This window comes from Schistocerca piceifrons, chromosome X, assembly GCF_021461385.2.
Source record: "Schistocerca piceifrons isolate TAMUIC-IGC-003096 chromosome X, iqSchPice1.1, whole genome shotgun sequence".
NCBI classification, from domain to species: domain Eukaryota; kingdom Metazoa; phylum Arthropoda; class Insecta; order Orthoptera; family Acrididae; genus Schistocerca; species Schistocerca piceifrons.
The window spans coordinates 893,221,601-893,236,823 of record NC_060149.1 but is presented as its reverse complement, the minus strand read 5'-3'; the positions used below and the strand labels follow the sequence as shown (position 1 = coordinate 893,236,823).

Here is a 15,223-nt window from a genome sequence, read left to right as displayed (position 1 = left end):
ATTTCACTTTGCTGCATCATGCCCAAATATCTAATCAATGTGACTGTGTCAAGCAGCTAATGCTGTATTCAAGCATTACATGATTGTTTCTACTACTCATCTGCATTACCTACATTTAGAGCTAGCTGCCATTCATCATAGCCACTAGAAATTTCGTCAAAGTCATCCTGTATCACCCTACAGTCACTCAACAGTGACACCTTCGCATACACCACAGAATCATCAGCAAACTGACGAAGACTGCTGCTAACCCATGTCTGTCAGATCATTTGTGTACATAGAGGATACTGAAGATCTACAAAGAAACCACTACATTACATGGAAAATACCTTGGACAGCCGACAGACTTTTGTGGAGGTGAGCACCTGAACCATAGTAATGATGGCACTTCTATATGGTGAGTGGTTTGTTTTTCCTGCCACAATGTATATGACATTTAAGAATTATATTACTGCCTAATGAAGATATATTAGAGTTATTGCACCACATACTGAAATGAATTTGGAACACAACTACGAAACATCACCTCAAGGGGAAGATGAGAGTGAGTAGATGTAGGAAGAAGTTGCCATACATTGTACATAAGCACTGTCACCAATGTCTCTCAGGGTTGCCACAAGTTTCCGAAAGTGCAATTCCCTGATATCCAGACAAGTTTTAGCATTTTTCCCTGAGAAACTTTGAGATCTCAAGGGTAAGTTAAGACATAAGTTGACAATCTGTCTTTGCAACTATAGTACAAGAAACAATAGTGCAAACAAGGAAATATATATAAAAAAAAAAAAGCTTGTAAGCAGATGGCGTTTCCTGATGTGAGTAAAAATCTTCAGTACCAGCACCAACACCTTTTGTAATGAACTATTTTTAGATGGAGAAAGCAAGCCAAATGGTATATGTGCTTCATTGAGACCACTGATATTTTATTTCAATAAAACAAAACACATTTGGTGACAAAAATACACATTTCCTTGGAGTGGCAAGAAAGATTTAAAATACCTTCACTGATTTAGGAAATAACCTCAGCAAAAAGTAGGCCTCTTTAAAGAAGTGTATAAGGCGGGGAATAATCGTGTAAACCAACACTGCAGGTGACCACCAATAAAATGTCGGTTCTACTATGTTTGTTATTGTCGGTTATTACCCACTGTGGTATATCTATTGTGATTTTTCTTTCGAGAAATATATGAGTGCGCAGTGAAAAAACTTCCAGTGACTGACACAATTTTCATTTTCTTATCGTCCATACTTTTTCACATATAAACTACTTTTGAAGTGCCAGAATGTACTAGAACAAATAAAATGCGTATAAAACGCCACACTGTACAATGTACTTGCTGCGAGACAGTCGCAATTCCTCACGGCCTCTGGCCTGCTGAGGAGTACTGTCCCGAGTCCAAGGATAAACCACGAAAATCTGCCCATTATGCCACACACACACACACACACACACACACACACACACACACACACACACACACACACACACACACACACACAGACCCAACCTGCAGGCAGGTCGGTAAGACTAGATCAAACGGGCAGGGCTCGCACATTAGTGGAAACCGCATGGCTTCAGATCAGCAGGCCCGATTCATTACAGATACCCACAGAAACGGCCTGCAGTTTTGGCCAGTCACAGAAATCCACTCATATGGCCAGCTATTTACGAGCCACAGACAGCATATTGACGAAATCAGACCACGGTAATCAATCGAGCAACAGATAACTTGTTCAAGTACTTTGAGAATCAATAATAATGAGGATAGTTAGCAACTCACTGTAAAGGTGTTTGCTGAGCCACAGACAGGCACGTAGAAAAGACAATCACACTCACACAACCAAATTTTCAGCTATAGCTTTTGTCAGAAAATGAGAGCACACATGCATTCACACAGTCACTCAGACACAACTCATGCACACATGACCGCCGTCTCTGCATCTACAGTCTCTGAGAACCAGATACAAACAAATCACTCCTCATGCCTCCCTGCCTCTCGTCAGTAGCTGCTAGGCTAGTGGCAAGAAGTGCTGGCAGCACTGACTGAAAGCTGAGGGGAGTAATACAATGAGGAGAAGCAATAAGAATGAGGAAGTAGGGAAGCAGCACAGGTGCTCAGCTGCACCCAGCCAAAGACGATGCGTGACACCTCAGGAAACAAACCATTTCACCTACTGAGACAATAATGAGATTTTTCCAGTGGTTTTTTAATACTAAATTTCCCTGACATGTTTGAAATTCTCTGATTTCCCTGAATCCTATAACCTGTGGCAAACCTGGTCTTTGCACAAGATGACAGGGTAACACCTGAATGAAATTTTCACTCTGCAGAGGAGTGTGTGCCGATATGAAACTTCCTGGCAGATTACAACTGTGTGCCGGACTGAGACTCGAACTCGGGACCTTTGCTTTTCGCAGGGAAATGCTCTTTGCCTGCGAAAGGCAAAGGTCCCGAGTTCGAGTCTCAGTCCGGCATACAGTTTTAATCTGCCAGGAAGTTTCATGGTAACACCTATTCGTATACTGTACCAAATACTTACTGTAACAGCTAGTTTCACGTTTCATAGATTATTTGTATGATTTATCATAATGATGCAGAACGAGTCATTTTACATTCAAATAACATATTCATATGTAAACACAGCTATATGCTAACCACTTAAAAGTTGCATTTTTCCCTAAAAAAGTAAAAAAATAAATACAGATTTGAGTTGGTGATTCCTAACTGCCACTTTTTACAGACTACAAAAACAGAAATTTCTCTATGGAACAGGAGTAGTTGTCAAGGGAAAGTTTTGTTCATTTTCAAATTTCACTTTATTGTCCATTGGACAGTTTATATTGTTGCTTAAGTGCTCAAAAATTTGGTGGCAGCACTACGCACTTGTTTTTGTGTTAAAGCCAATCTTAATGTGGCATAATTAATGTAGTTTTTTCTTCTGTTATCTTAAGAGAGTACACTACTTTTGAGCTGCAGTGGATTATTTACAACGAACATCATGAGGGAATAAATATAGGGTGAATCAGTAAGCAAAATGTCTAACTCCTTAAACAAATATTTACAAGATGATCAATATTATTCTCACAGCATGTTTTCAAGCAGTGAAGACCTTTCTTAAAGATAATCAAACACTGGAATATTCAGGATGGTATGTAACAATATTATGAAAAGGGAAGTTGCTACTCATCATATAGTGGAGATGCTGAGTCGCAGATAGGCACAACAAAAAGACTCTCACAATTAAAGCTTTCAGCCGTTAAGGCCTTCGTCAACAATAGATGACAGAGACAGACACACACAAACCAACTCGCACACTTGACTGCAGTCTCACAGTCTCAGGCAACTGGGGAGGGAGGGAGGGAGGGAGGGAGGGAGAGAGAGAGAGAGGGAGAGAGAGAGAGAGAGAGAGAGAGAGAGAGAGAGAGAGAGAGAGAGAGAGTGCGCGAAGGCCTTAATTGCCAAAAGCTTCAATTGTGAAAGTCTTTTTGTAGTGCCTATCTGCGACTCAGTATCTCTGTTATATGGCGAGTAGAAACTTTCCATAATATTGTTTCTTAAAGATAATGTACACAAGAACATTATTCCAAAAAGTATTACTGAATGAAAACACTCTAAACATGTCAGCTTACTGGCTTGCCTCTCCCCAAGATTTGCAATGATCAGAAGTGCAAATGTGGCTGGAATGAATTGTTTGTGGAGTTCCAAAAATTTTTTCCCTTTTGTTTTCAGTTTAAATTCTCATCAAAATGGATACATACAATTGTTGAAATTTTCCATCCTCCTTACCATGTGTTACACTTATCATTTGTGTAGTACCTCTAGATGTGCAGAACTGAATATATTGTACCTTTCTGAAAGAGTAAGACCATTTATAGAATACCACTCAATAATACTTTCAAGAAGATTATTTACCATTTCTTCTGTTGTTGTATGTATGTTTTGACTGATTACAAAACTAATGTCACCGGCAAAAAGAATTCATTCTGCTCGTTGTGTATTAGACCAAAATTCGTTTATGCGTATGAGAAACAAGGTGGATCTGAGAGCGAGCGTTGCCTAACCCCATAAGTGATTTATCCACAGTCACAAGACTCACCCTTGCTCACACTGGTTTAGCTATAAAGTACAATTTCATGCATTCTTTTGGTTAGATATGCCATTATCCATTACTTGGCTACACCACATAAAACCTCAGTTTATCTAGGAGAATACCGTGAGTCCCTTAGTCAAATGCCTTAGATAGGTCACAGAAAATGCCAACTGGTGCTATTTTGTTATTTAATTATTGTAAAATTTTGTTAACGAATGTGTAAATGGCAATTTCAGCAGAGCAACTCTTCTGAAATTCAAACCTATTTATGAATGCTATTATCAGGATGAAACTGTTAAATTTGAAATATAATGTTAGTTATTGAGAGATAACTGACCTTAAAGGGTCAGGAATTTGATATTTTTGGAGGAATCTGATATTTTTGGCTTAAAATGTTCTCTGGGATGTCTATTTTACTTTAGTGTTCATCCTAAGTTTGCCAGGAACTCCACTATAAGGTTACAAGGTGATCTGTGGAAAAGTTGTCTGAAAGCCACTCACAGTGGGGAAAAAAATAGTCGATGTTGCAGCCAACGTGGCAGCACGTAATTTCAAAGACGACCTAACAGGCATTATGGAAATTATGAACATGCTTGAACTTAGGATAGGACCAACCTGTTACAACTTCTACACAAAATCAGATGGAAAGAATCTGCTCTTCTAACAGTGGATGACAGATGGTGCCAAAAAGGCCAGCAGGACAACCACGGACACAAAAAAGATGGAGGAAGACCTACATTTGGATTTGGAAAGATTGCTGTAGGGTCCAGGGATCACTGACTAGAAGCATGTTTAACTTAACTACCACAAATGTAATCCAATACTTTAAATGTGTCCTTCTCAAAACTGTATTTTCCAAATTGGCAAGAAACATAACCTGAGAATGGTACATATGAGTTTAGTTGGAATTTGATGCTGGTATTCTAAACTGAACTCTCTACCAGCACACGTAGCCATTTTGCGAGATCTTCTAAAGTCTATTTTTGGTGCACACTTTTGTGTTTATGTTTTGGACAAAAAACATGACATTTGTTTGAACATGTCACCATTTTATTATAACTTGATATTTTTCAATTATCCTATGTATGCTGATAGAAAATATATTGAAAATGACTTGCACAATTAGTTTTTTACAGGTCTAATAGGGGGGCTTCAGGAATTCCTGATGATGACCTATGTTCTGGGTGTAAGGGGTCTTTCAACCTGATGCAGCAGTTACAGAGTGTGTCTGATGTGTGGACTCAAAAATGATTTCTTAAAGACAAAAGTGTAAGGAGTAAAACTATATCATCAGAATGGTTATTAATTTTTATTTTACCTGAAACAAAAATAAAGTCACAAAAATCACCTACTTTTTTTGCTCTCAAAGAGGGTTACCCTTCAACATCAAAATCTTCAAAACATTGTACATCAGTAGAGATCAAACTAATGTTCTTTGAATGTACTGAAAAACATAAGCCCATACAGTACATCACATATGAATGTAATGTTTATGAAATAAAATAGTGAATTTAACTGTACCAGGGTGTATACATGGATAAGGAAAAAAAATTCCCCGAGTTTTTCCCGGATTTGCCAGTTAAAAATACACTTTCTCCTGAGTGACAGTATATTTTCCCTTATCAATCCTTTGAATGGTTATGGTTTTATACTGGGTGGCCCAAAAAGGATGGTCGGATTTGAACTGCGTAGTACCATTGAAAGGTGAGGAGGGGGGACCACTGCCGGCCGTCTGCAAGTCGGCCATTACACCCAGTTTGCCACGAGATGGCGCAGTGGACGGTCGAGCATCGTGTTTTTGCTGTGGAACAGTTTTTCAGAAATGATGAATCGTTTATTACTGTGCAACGATTGTTTCGACAACGTTTTGGTGTAGCGCGTGATGGACCCATTCCAGATCGCAGATCCATATCACGTTGGGTGACTGCATTCCGGACAACAGGGTCTGTCAAAAGTGGTAAATCTACAGGGCGTACACGTACGGCAGTTACTCCACAGAACATTCATGATGTTAGAGCGTCAGTGCTGCAAAGCCCGCGTCGTTCCACTAGGCGTCGTGCTCAAACTTTAGGCCTCAGCCGTAGTTCGTTGCAGCGTATTTTAAGCCGTGAGTTACAGTTTCACCCATACAAAATTATGATCACGCAAAAGCTGTATGATCGTGATTTTGAGCAGCGAAGACGATTTTGCGAATCAATGCTTGACATTTTGTACTCTAATAATGATGTTGTGCTTCTTATGTCAGATGAAGCCCATTTCCATTTAGACGGCTATGTCAATAAACAAAACTGCAGGTATTGGGCAGCAGATAATCCCAGAGAATTGCACCAAAAGCCTCTTCATAGTGCTAAGGTAACAGTCTGGTGTGGAATTTCAAGATTGGGGATTGTTGGTCCTTATTTTTTTGAGGAGAACAACGCTACAGTCACAGTGAACTCTAAACGTTACGTTAACATGCTACGTAGCTTTTTGGTGCCGAAACTGCGAGAGTTACATGTAAATCGAGATCGAATTTGGTTTCAACAGGACGGGGCCACGGCCCACACAGCCAATGACTCCATGTGTGTTTTAAGGCGGATGTTCCCCCACCACATCATCTCGCGTTTTGGAGATGTCCACTGGCCCGCGAGATCACCTGACCTCTCAGCCTGTGATTTTTTTCTTTGGGGATACCTAAAGTCAAAAGTCTACGTACAGAAGCCCCGAAACTTAATTGATCTGAAGGAGGCAATCAGTGCGGAAATTATGGCAATTCAAGAAGAAACAGTAGTGAAAGTGATGGAAAATTTCGAGGAAAGACTTGTGGAATGCATCACCGAGGAAGGACACCATCTTCCGGAAGTCATTTTCCGTACATGATTTTTTGTGGTTAGTTCTTGTAATTGGGTGCCTGGGAGCATTTAGTTACGTAATTGAATAAAATTAATTTGTAAAACTGATGGAGTTATAGTTATTTAAAATGTGACCATCCTTTTTGGGCCACCCTGTACATGGGCATACAATTTCGCGGCACTTTAGAAAACGAAACTCAGGGGAAAAGAAAGACACGTTTTGGAAACATCTTTGATGTGCAGCAACATGTACCCTGTGTATTTTCGTATTACGAAAGTATACACTGGAATTCCACCAAACACCACATGATACTTTCCGAAGCATTGAAATCGAGATTTCGATGCACTTTTGTAGGCCATTCGTAGCTCATGTCACGTGATCTCGCCAGCCGATGACAGCGGGTATTCAGAGCATAGGACACGTGATGTAGTCAGCCAACAGCAACATCACTGTTAAGTAGCACGAACACACAAACAGGGAAAGTTAATAGTTTAAATTAATATACATAGTGTTGCTACAAGAAAAGCAAAGTTTTCACATATAATATTGTTCTCAAGCTGCAAGAGAAGCTAAGCTTTTGCATATACTGTTGATCTTTTTTGGCGTGTTACACTTGAAATCTATCACACAAAAGTGCCAGTAAAATTTTTAATGACGACATAAATGTTTGATCTTCAGGGTTCGAAATTCTTCTAAATGGCGCGTCATCAAGGAGTTGATTTTAAAATGAGAGTCAAACGCTCTGTGATTTAATAAATTCATGGTACATTCTTGCACATAATCAAAATATCCATGGGTGTACTGTCGGTCTACAATGTCCAACGGGCACAATATTTCGGCGATCATACATGTTGCCATCATCAGCCGGGAGAAACTCAAGAATCACATTCTTGCACATAGTTCATCTTACGTAAAAGTTTATTTACTTTCAAAGTAACGCTTTTCAAACGACTATTCGCAATATTTTCCCGTGGAAAGCGCAGATGACAGGCGACACCGCGCTTGGGTAGCTATCATGACGTATGAAGCCTGTATGTACGTACATGTAAAACATTGAAAGATCATACACTATGTCACAAAAGAAACAAGACATCAGAGGATACTGCAAGAGCATCAGAATTTCGTGAACAATATTAAAATGTGCACATTTAACCCGTAACTGGTGATGGTTGGGTGTCAGATACCCAGTTAAATCTTTGAAGCCTCATTATTACCAAATTGTCCTATACCTTCAAGTCAGTTTGTTGCAAGTCCGCCTGAAGCGTGGTACTCAACAGAGCGGTGAGTTGTTTGATTTTAGACGTGATTTTTTAAAGTTACTGGGTATTTTTAACCCAACCTCACTAGTTATGGAACCTTTTTTTTTTTTTTTTTTGAATATTCTCGTATTCTATTTTATAGGTAGTATGGCATCTAGCAGGTTTCCTGTGATAACTAATAACCCTGAATGCAGTTCTCATCAAAGCAATGAGTTTATTTGATTCGTTATTACTAGAAACTCTGCTTATTGATAACCACGTTAGTTACCCTGAGATTTTCTCGTTTTCCAATTTTCAGCTGACATGCCATCTAGAAGGTGGTCTATGAAACCTAGTGACTGGGTGAGATCTATACTGGATGAGTCAGAGTGAATGTAGTAGGGATGAAAATGTTATAGAACAAGGTTTACAGAGTGCCCATGAAACCGAATCAGAGCAAAAAGTATGTGAAGTTGAGAATGAAGTGCATGGTATACCTAATGCTACAGTTCCTGGACCATAACCAAGTTCACTACAACCACCACATTCCTTTGAAACAGACACATGGTCATCAGATGAAAACAAACCCCTTTCAAAAAGGCAGAATCGTCAATACGAGCGAAAGAAGCATTATGGGAAGAACCGTTTCATATGGTCCAAAAAACCTCCAGCTTCAAATGTTTGCACAAGGAAACATAATGTCGTTTCACATTTACTGGGAATAATTGGCCCTGCTAAAGCCCTTGGTCAGATTTGTAGACCCCAGGCTGCCTGGACGCTACTTTTTAGTGAGAGAATACTGAATGAAATAATTCTGCAAAGCAATAAAAAACTGGCCCCTCATGAGGAAAAAGTTGTCTGATGACAGAAGAACTGTCTACAAAGACTTGAATCTGATCGAGTTCAAGGCTTTTTTGGGGGTTCTCATGTTCACAGCCATCTTCAAATCTAATAATGAAGATCTTCAAGCTATGTTTGCTACCGATGGTACTGGTCGTGATATTTTTCGTTGTACAATGTCACTGAAGAGGGTCTTGGTGTTACTGCTCAGTATACGTTTTGATGACGCCTCAGACAGAGATGTGAGGAAAAAATGTGATGCAACAACTCCTATAAAATGGGTTTTCCAAGAGTTTATGAAAAACTGTATGGCTAGTTACTCAATTGGAATGTACGCTTGCATTGACAAAATGTTGGTGGGCTTTCGTGGTCGATGCCACTTTAAAATGCATATCCCCAGCAAACCTAGAAAATATGGATTCAAAATAATGGCTTTGGAAGATGCAAAAACCCACTACTTGCTAAACGCCTACATTTACTCCGGAGAGGATAGTGATGGCAGAACACTCACTGATGAGGAGAAGAAATTTTCCAAGCCAACTCAAGCAGTGTTGCAATTGACCAAACCCATCATCGGAAGTAACCGCAATATCACAGCAGATAATTGGTTTTCGTCCATTGCCCTCATACAGGAACTACGTAAAAGGGGCTTGATATACACAGGAACACAGCGAAAAAGTAAACAAGAAATACCAAAAGAATTTTTACGTGCCAAGGAAAGAAAAGTAGGAGAAGCTCTCTAAGGTTTCACAAAGTAGACAACACTACTCTCTTATGTACCAAAGAAAGGCAAGGCCATCCTACTTGTATTCTCATTGCACCATACCCAGTCAACTGATCCAGAAACCAGAAATCATCGCCTTTTATAACAACACAAAAGGTGGGGTCGACACCTTAGATGAGAAATGCACAGTATACTCAACAAGTCGATGCCGAAGGCAATGGCCATTAGCCATATTTTTCACTCTAATGCACATTAGCCTAGTGAATGCCTATGTTATCTACTGTGGATTCCCAGGGAATCCAGAGCTAACCAGATTGGAATACATCAAAAATCCTGCCAAGGAACTCGTAGACCCTCATCTCAATCGTCGACTTCAAAATGACCATTTGCCCCGTGAATTGCGGCTAAACATCAGCAGAATTCTCAAGATACCAGTTCCATGTGAAGCCAGACAAGACTTGGGCAAACAAGTGAGGTGTAAGAAGTGCCCACCAGGCTCTGACAGAAAAACGAAAAAGGTCTGTAACAGCTGCATCGTACTGATTTGCGGAGCCTGCACGATTCCTGTATGCCAAGATTGCGTAGAGTAATGGCTTGCCAATTCTTCTGTGTGTAATAACTTGTCAAAAAATAATGTGTTTTTATAAAGGTTCATTGTTGCTTTATACTGTAATATTCAAATTTGGTTTATTTGTTTATAAAAAATTTGCAGATATATGTATTTCGTGACATGTTGCAAAATTTGTTATGGACTTACATATATTTGAAAAATTGTCTATTCTGTTCACTGTAAATAATTTTCTGCTGGCAAACGTTGTTCAGAGATGTCAATCAAAGTTACTTCTGCAATGTATGTAGAAACTTTTCATTTCTCCTTCACCACTGAAGTATGAGGGCCATGGAAATCATTGGGTACCTATAACCCAACCTCACCAGTTGTGTTACAAAAATATCACCTCACCAGTTACAGGTTAAAGTGCATACTTAAAGTGCACATTCGTATGTCCGGATTCCCAATGAAGTAGACCTTGACCTGATATTAAGCTTTTCACTGTGGTTTTCGGGATGTAAATTTTCTTGGAGCACCAGTACTGTATTATATCATGTTTGGTTCTTTATTATGACATAATGCCATACGTGCTAGAAAATGAGAACGTGCACAATGCAGCGAACAGTTGAAACTAGCCAGTACTGTGGAATTAAACATTTCGTTTCAAATACATTGACTGCCTCTGCGGAAAAGGTTAACAAAAGTCAAATTTCTTTAGCAGACAGACAAAAATAACTTCATTGTTCCACAAGGCGATTAATCTTTGACTGTCAGAAAGGTGGAAATAAAATAAAATATGAAACTAATGACATATTTTAGTCTTTCATAATTATGTGAGTGTGTTTTAATTCATTTGATAGCTCCCAGCCACAGATATCTGTTTTGTTTTCATTTGACATGAGAGTTAACGAAGGGGAAACAGCAAAATAACTAAATGTAAACACGGGTCATGTGGACACTACCCACTGAGACTGCTCTGCACATCATCAGCAACGGGTCTACGACATTTGCGAACTGAGTCAATACTAAAAAAAAAATCGAATTTTCAAAAATATGTTCATCTTGTAGCGCACATCCTTCTGAAAAGTCTGAAACATAAAACATATGTATTCGAGGAAATGTAAGCCATATTATTTGGTCTTAAGTATGCCAAAGTATAGTGCCACACCTCTTCACAAAGCATTTTTCCACCACACGTCCAAACTATATTCAGGCGAGTGGAAATTGAAATGTCCTGTGGTGCCTCTCCTGTTCCCAGTCGTCCGGTTTGACAGCCTGCCCCTCTTTAAAAAAATCTCGCAATTAATAGCAGATGGGATTATTTGTAATCGAGAGAACAAGAACTCTTCAGAAAATCTGAACTCTTTATTGCCTATTAGTTAATAACTTGCTGTTTTGTGTGACATAAAATTAAATAAAGGATATATAAAACCAATACTGACAAGAGATAAGCAAGAAATTACACATTTCTTCAAACCTTAGCTCCTAGCATTTTTTTCTCTCTAATCTTGCTACAGCTTTACATGGCGTGCTTTCCTTCCTGCAAAAGAATCTATTACCTCATCAAAGTTCATCAAACATTTTGCTATATGAAAAATCTAAATTTCGTTATGTAATACTGAAAAAGCAGTTAATACAAATAATACCGAAGGCTGGTGTGGTTTCTTGATCTGATTACGTCTATTTTGTAACTCTGCTAGATAAAACAAAATAGACCTTTATAATATGGCAGCAATTTTGTAACACACCAAATAAATGAGACTATTTTGGCACAAATGGCCATTTTTATAACACGACAGAATATAATCCACGAAGTACAAATATCAAATGCTTATTAGGCCTACTACAAGCAAAAAGCTTTATGATAGGAAATAGTTTTACATTTATTCATACCCACCAGCTTCTCAAGCATGAGATCGAAAACTAATATTACAAAATTTTTATATAAATTTGGAATCATCTTATTCTTCCATAATTAGTGTGATGTCCTCGTTTCTTCTCCTTCCTCGTTCTAACAATTAATCTGGTCATCACCAATTCTGCAGCTATTCCTGCCATTGTCAAAATCTGTTTGCCAATTAACTTCACTAACCCTGTCAGAATCACAGGTTTAGTTATCCCGTGATTATTGTCTGGTTAGGCATTATTACGTGTTCAAACAACACATTTTCTGGGTTACTTTCAGAGTAGAACTTACAAGTCTGCTAGCCAGGAACTGTAGAACTGGTCCTTACTAATGTAGCGATCTGGCCAAAAATTTTCTGTCAAAATTTCATTTTCTTGGATACACCGAGAAGATAATATGTAAGCTTTCTCTTATTCCTGTCGGTCGTTTATTTCCATTCTGGTAGTCTGAATCTATGGATTTCGCTAGTAATTATAACAATACTGATCATTCGCAAACCCAATCAACCACATAATCAGACAGCGATTGGCATTCATCCGTTCGGCTTTACTCCCTCAGCTCATATTGCGGAAAGTTTATTTCTAGATGTGACGAGGATTCTCCTAACAGTCATCATGTACATTATGCATGCATTCAAAAGTCAACTTATGATTCATTCAGAAATCAACTTAAAATGTGTTCAAAAACCAACAGGGAAGCGTTTCAAAATCATATGAATAATCGATAGACAAACGTGCGCTGGATGCTAGGCGCTTTGTGAAACAAGTTCCCCCCCCTGAAGAACATAAATTTACCGCCCCCTTTTCCCGGTAGCATCTAGCTGCTTGCTGCGACTGCTTGCACAGCCAACAGTCACATTCCTATAGTCAGAAGTGGGAGAATCTACTACCCAAACATGACTCAACTGCACATGCGCATGAGCTCACGGTAATTGCTAAAACAAATCGACTGTAAACAGTTGCAACTTCATGCTCACTTCACGCTCACTGGAGGCAATTTGTTGTTAAGAAGCACTGTATAGTCTACCTAAAGCCTTTGATACATTTTCAATTGGCAGACGCTTGCATGAGCACTGTGTGTCGTCATCGTATATGGCACATTTCCTTTGCAATTTAAGTTATTTTCATTTTTTTCTCTCATTTATGTTTTATTGTTGAAGTATTATTCTGCAGTAGCAGGATACAGTAATATCCTTTGATAGAGTATCGGTTCTTACCAGTCAAAATTCGAAAAATTTAACTGAAAACTCAAACAATGAAAAATTCCTGGAATTCTAAAAATATCCTGGGTTTTTCCCGGTTTTCTCCCGGATGAAAAAATTCCCAGGTTTTTCCCGGATCTCCCGGTTGTCCCGGATCGTACACACCCTGTGTACATGAGGCGAATGGCAGAATCACATAGCACAGGAAATTAATGAAAGTAATGCCTAGACAAGCAAAGTACCTCCAATTAATTACTTATTGAATCAAAATCATGGGCTGTGTATAACAGTCTGCAACAAAAACCAAATTCAGAATCTTTTCTAAGTGGGTAAATCAAGTGGAATGTTGGTAACTTTCATTACAACACTGGTGATAAACTATTAACTTGTGACCAGAAAAGCATTCAACTCAACCAATGTCGGGAATCATCTAAAATCAACACTTGTGCCAACATGTACCATAGCAAAAGGCATTACAAAGATTTCGTATTTAAATAAAGTCAATCCACATTTCTCCATCTTCTGATTAAAGAACACTTAATGCACAAGACAGAACACGGAAGAAAAAAGGTAAGAACACTAAAAGAAAAGATAGATACAAATTATTTCTTAATATAGTAAATAATGAGTAACAGGTTTAACAATAAATTCCACAATTTCTGATAAGCTCTTCACTACTATCATTCAGATTCTACATAATACTTCTAGCTAATTTTTAAAAGCATTATGAGTCTACTAACTGGTTTGGACTGCAAACAGTGTTACCTTAATAACTATGATTTGTAATGCACAGACTGATTATAGAATATAGATTAAACTAGACAGCAGAAAGTGACACAAAATGTATGGCTTGTATGCTATTTACCTTCTCTCTTTAATACTCCAACAGGTACCAGAACACTTGGAAGTGGCTGATGCACAGCACTAGCAGCTTGTTCTAATGGTGGTATTGTAGAGCAGTACTCCATAGGATTGTTAGGGTTTGGCTGCCTACCCAAAGGAGTTCCCGATGAAGTAAGGCTATTTTCATTATTTGAAACTGCAGGTGTGTCGATGTTTTCCACATGGTCGTTTATGAATGCTGGCAACAAATTTAAATAATGTTTATTCACATGCTACACTACTGCTACTGCTACTACCACTACCACCGCCACCACCACTGCTTCCGCATCCAATACCCACAGCAGTTAAAGTTGTGCATAAAATATCTATATTATATATCAGTTTTCCTTTACTGATATATTATAAAACATCATCACATGGCGATCACAGATAGTAATAACAACAACCAAATGCCTCTCAGACTTTCAAATATACTGCAACAGATTTGGCTTTTTCCACAAATTTTCCTTGCAACCACAAAAAAAGTTACACACTTATTGGTAACTTACGATAATGTTACATTTAATACTAATTTAAGCAAAGTGGAGAGAAGCAAAGAGCAAGCAGTTTCAATTCCGACATGTTCTGACAGTCACATGTTAATACATACCACAACAGGCAGGCATATATTCTACAATAAGAACAGTTCAATAACTCACTCATAGCCTAATGAATGGCTACCTTCCCAGTAATTTCCCCATTCATGTCTCCTCACCCCCACTGTGTCAACCCATCTGCCCATTTTCCCCTTCCCTGCTTCTCTACTTTTCTGCTCCCCATTCCCGCACACTCCCCCCCCCCCCCCCCCACTCCACCCACCCCACCTCCTTGCCCAATAGCCTCCAGACGCTGTCCCCTGCAGTCTTGTCTCACCTCCATCTAGTCCCTACACACACTGCCAGACAGCGGTCTTCTTTCCACACACTCATACCCTGTTATTCGTACCCCTTCCCTACCCAGT

General features: G+C 38.9%; 1 protein-coding gene across 1 annotated transcript in view; it reads right to left on the bottom strand.

Annotated features, from left to right (window-relative positions):
* LOC124721730 (zinc finger FYVE domain-containing protein 9) overlaps positions 1-15,223 on the bottom strand; it is a 377,978-nt gene that overhangs the window by 206,446 nt on the left and 156,309 nt on the right. The window contains exon 6 of the mRNA XM_047246829.1: positions 14,246-14,461. Within this exon, the coding sequence (XP_047102785.1) occupies positions 14,246-14,461 (216 nt within the window). The remainder of the gene's footprint in view (positions 1-14,245; positions 14,462-15,223) is intronic.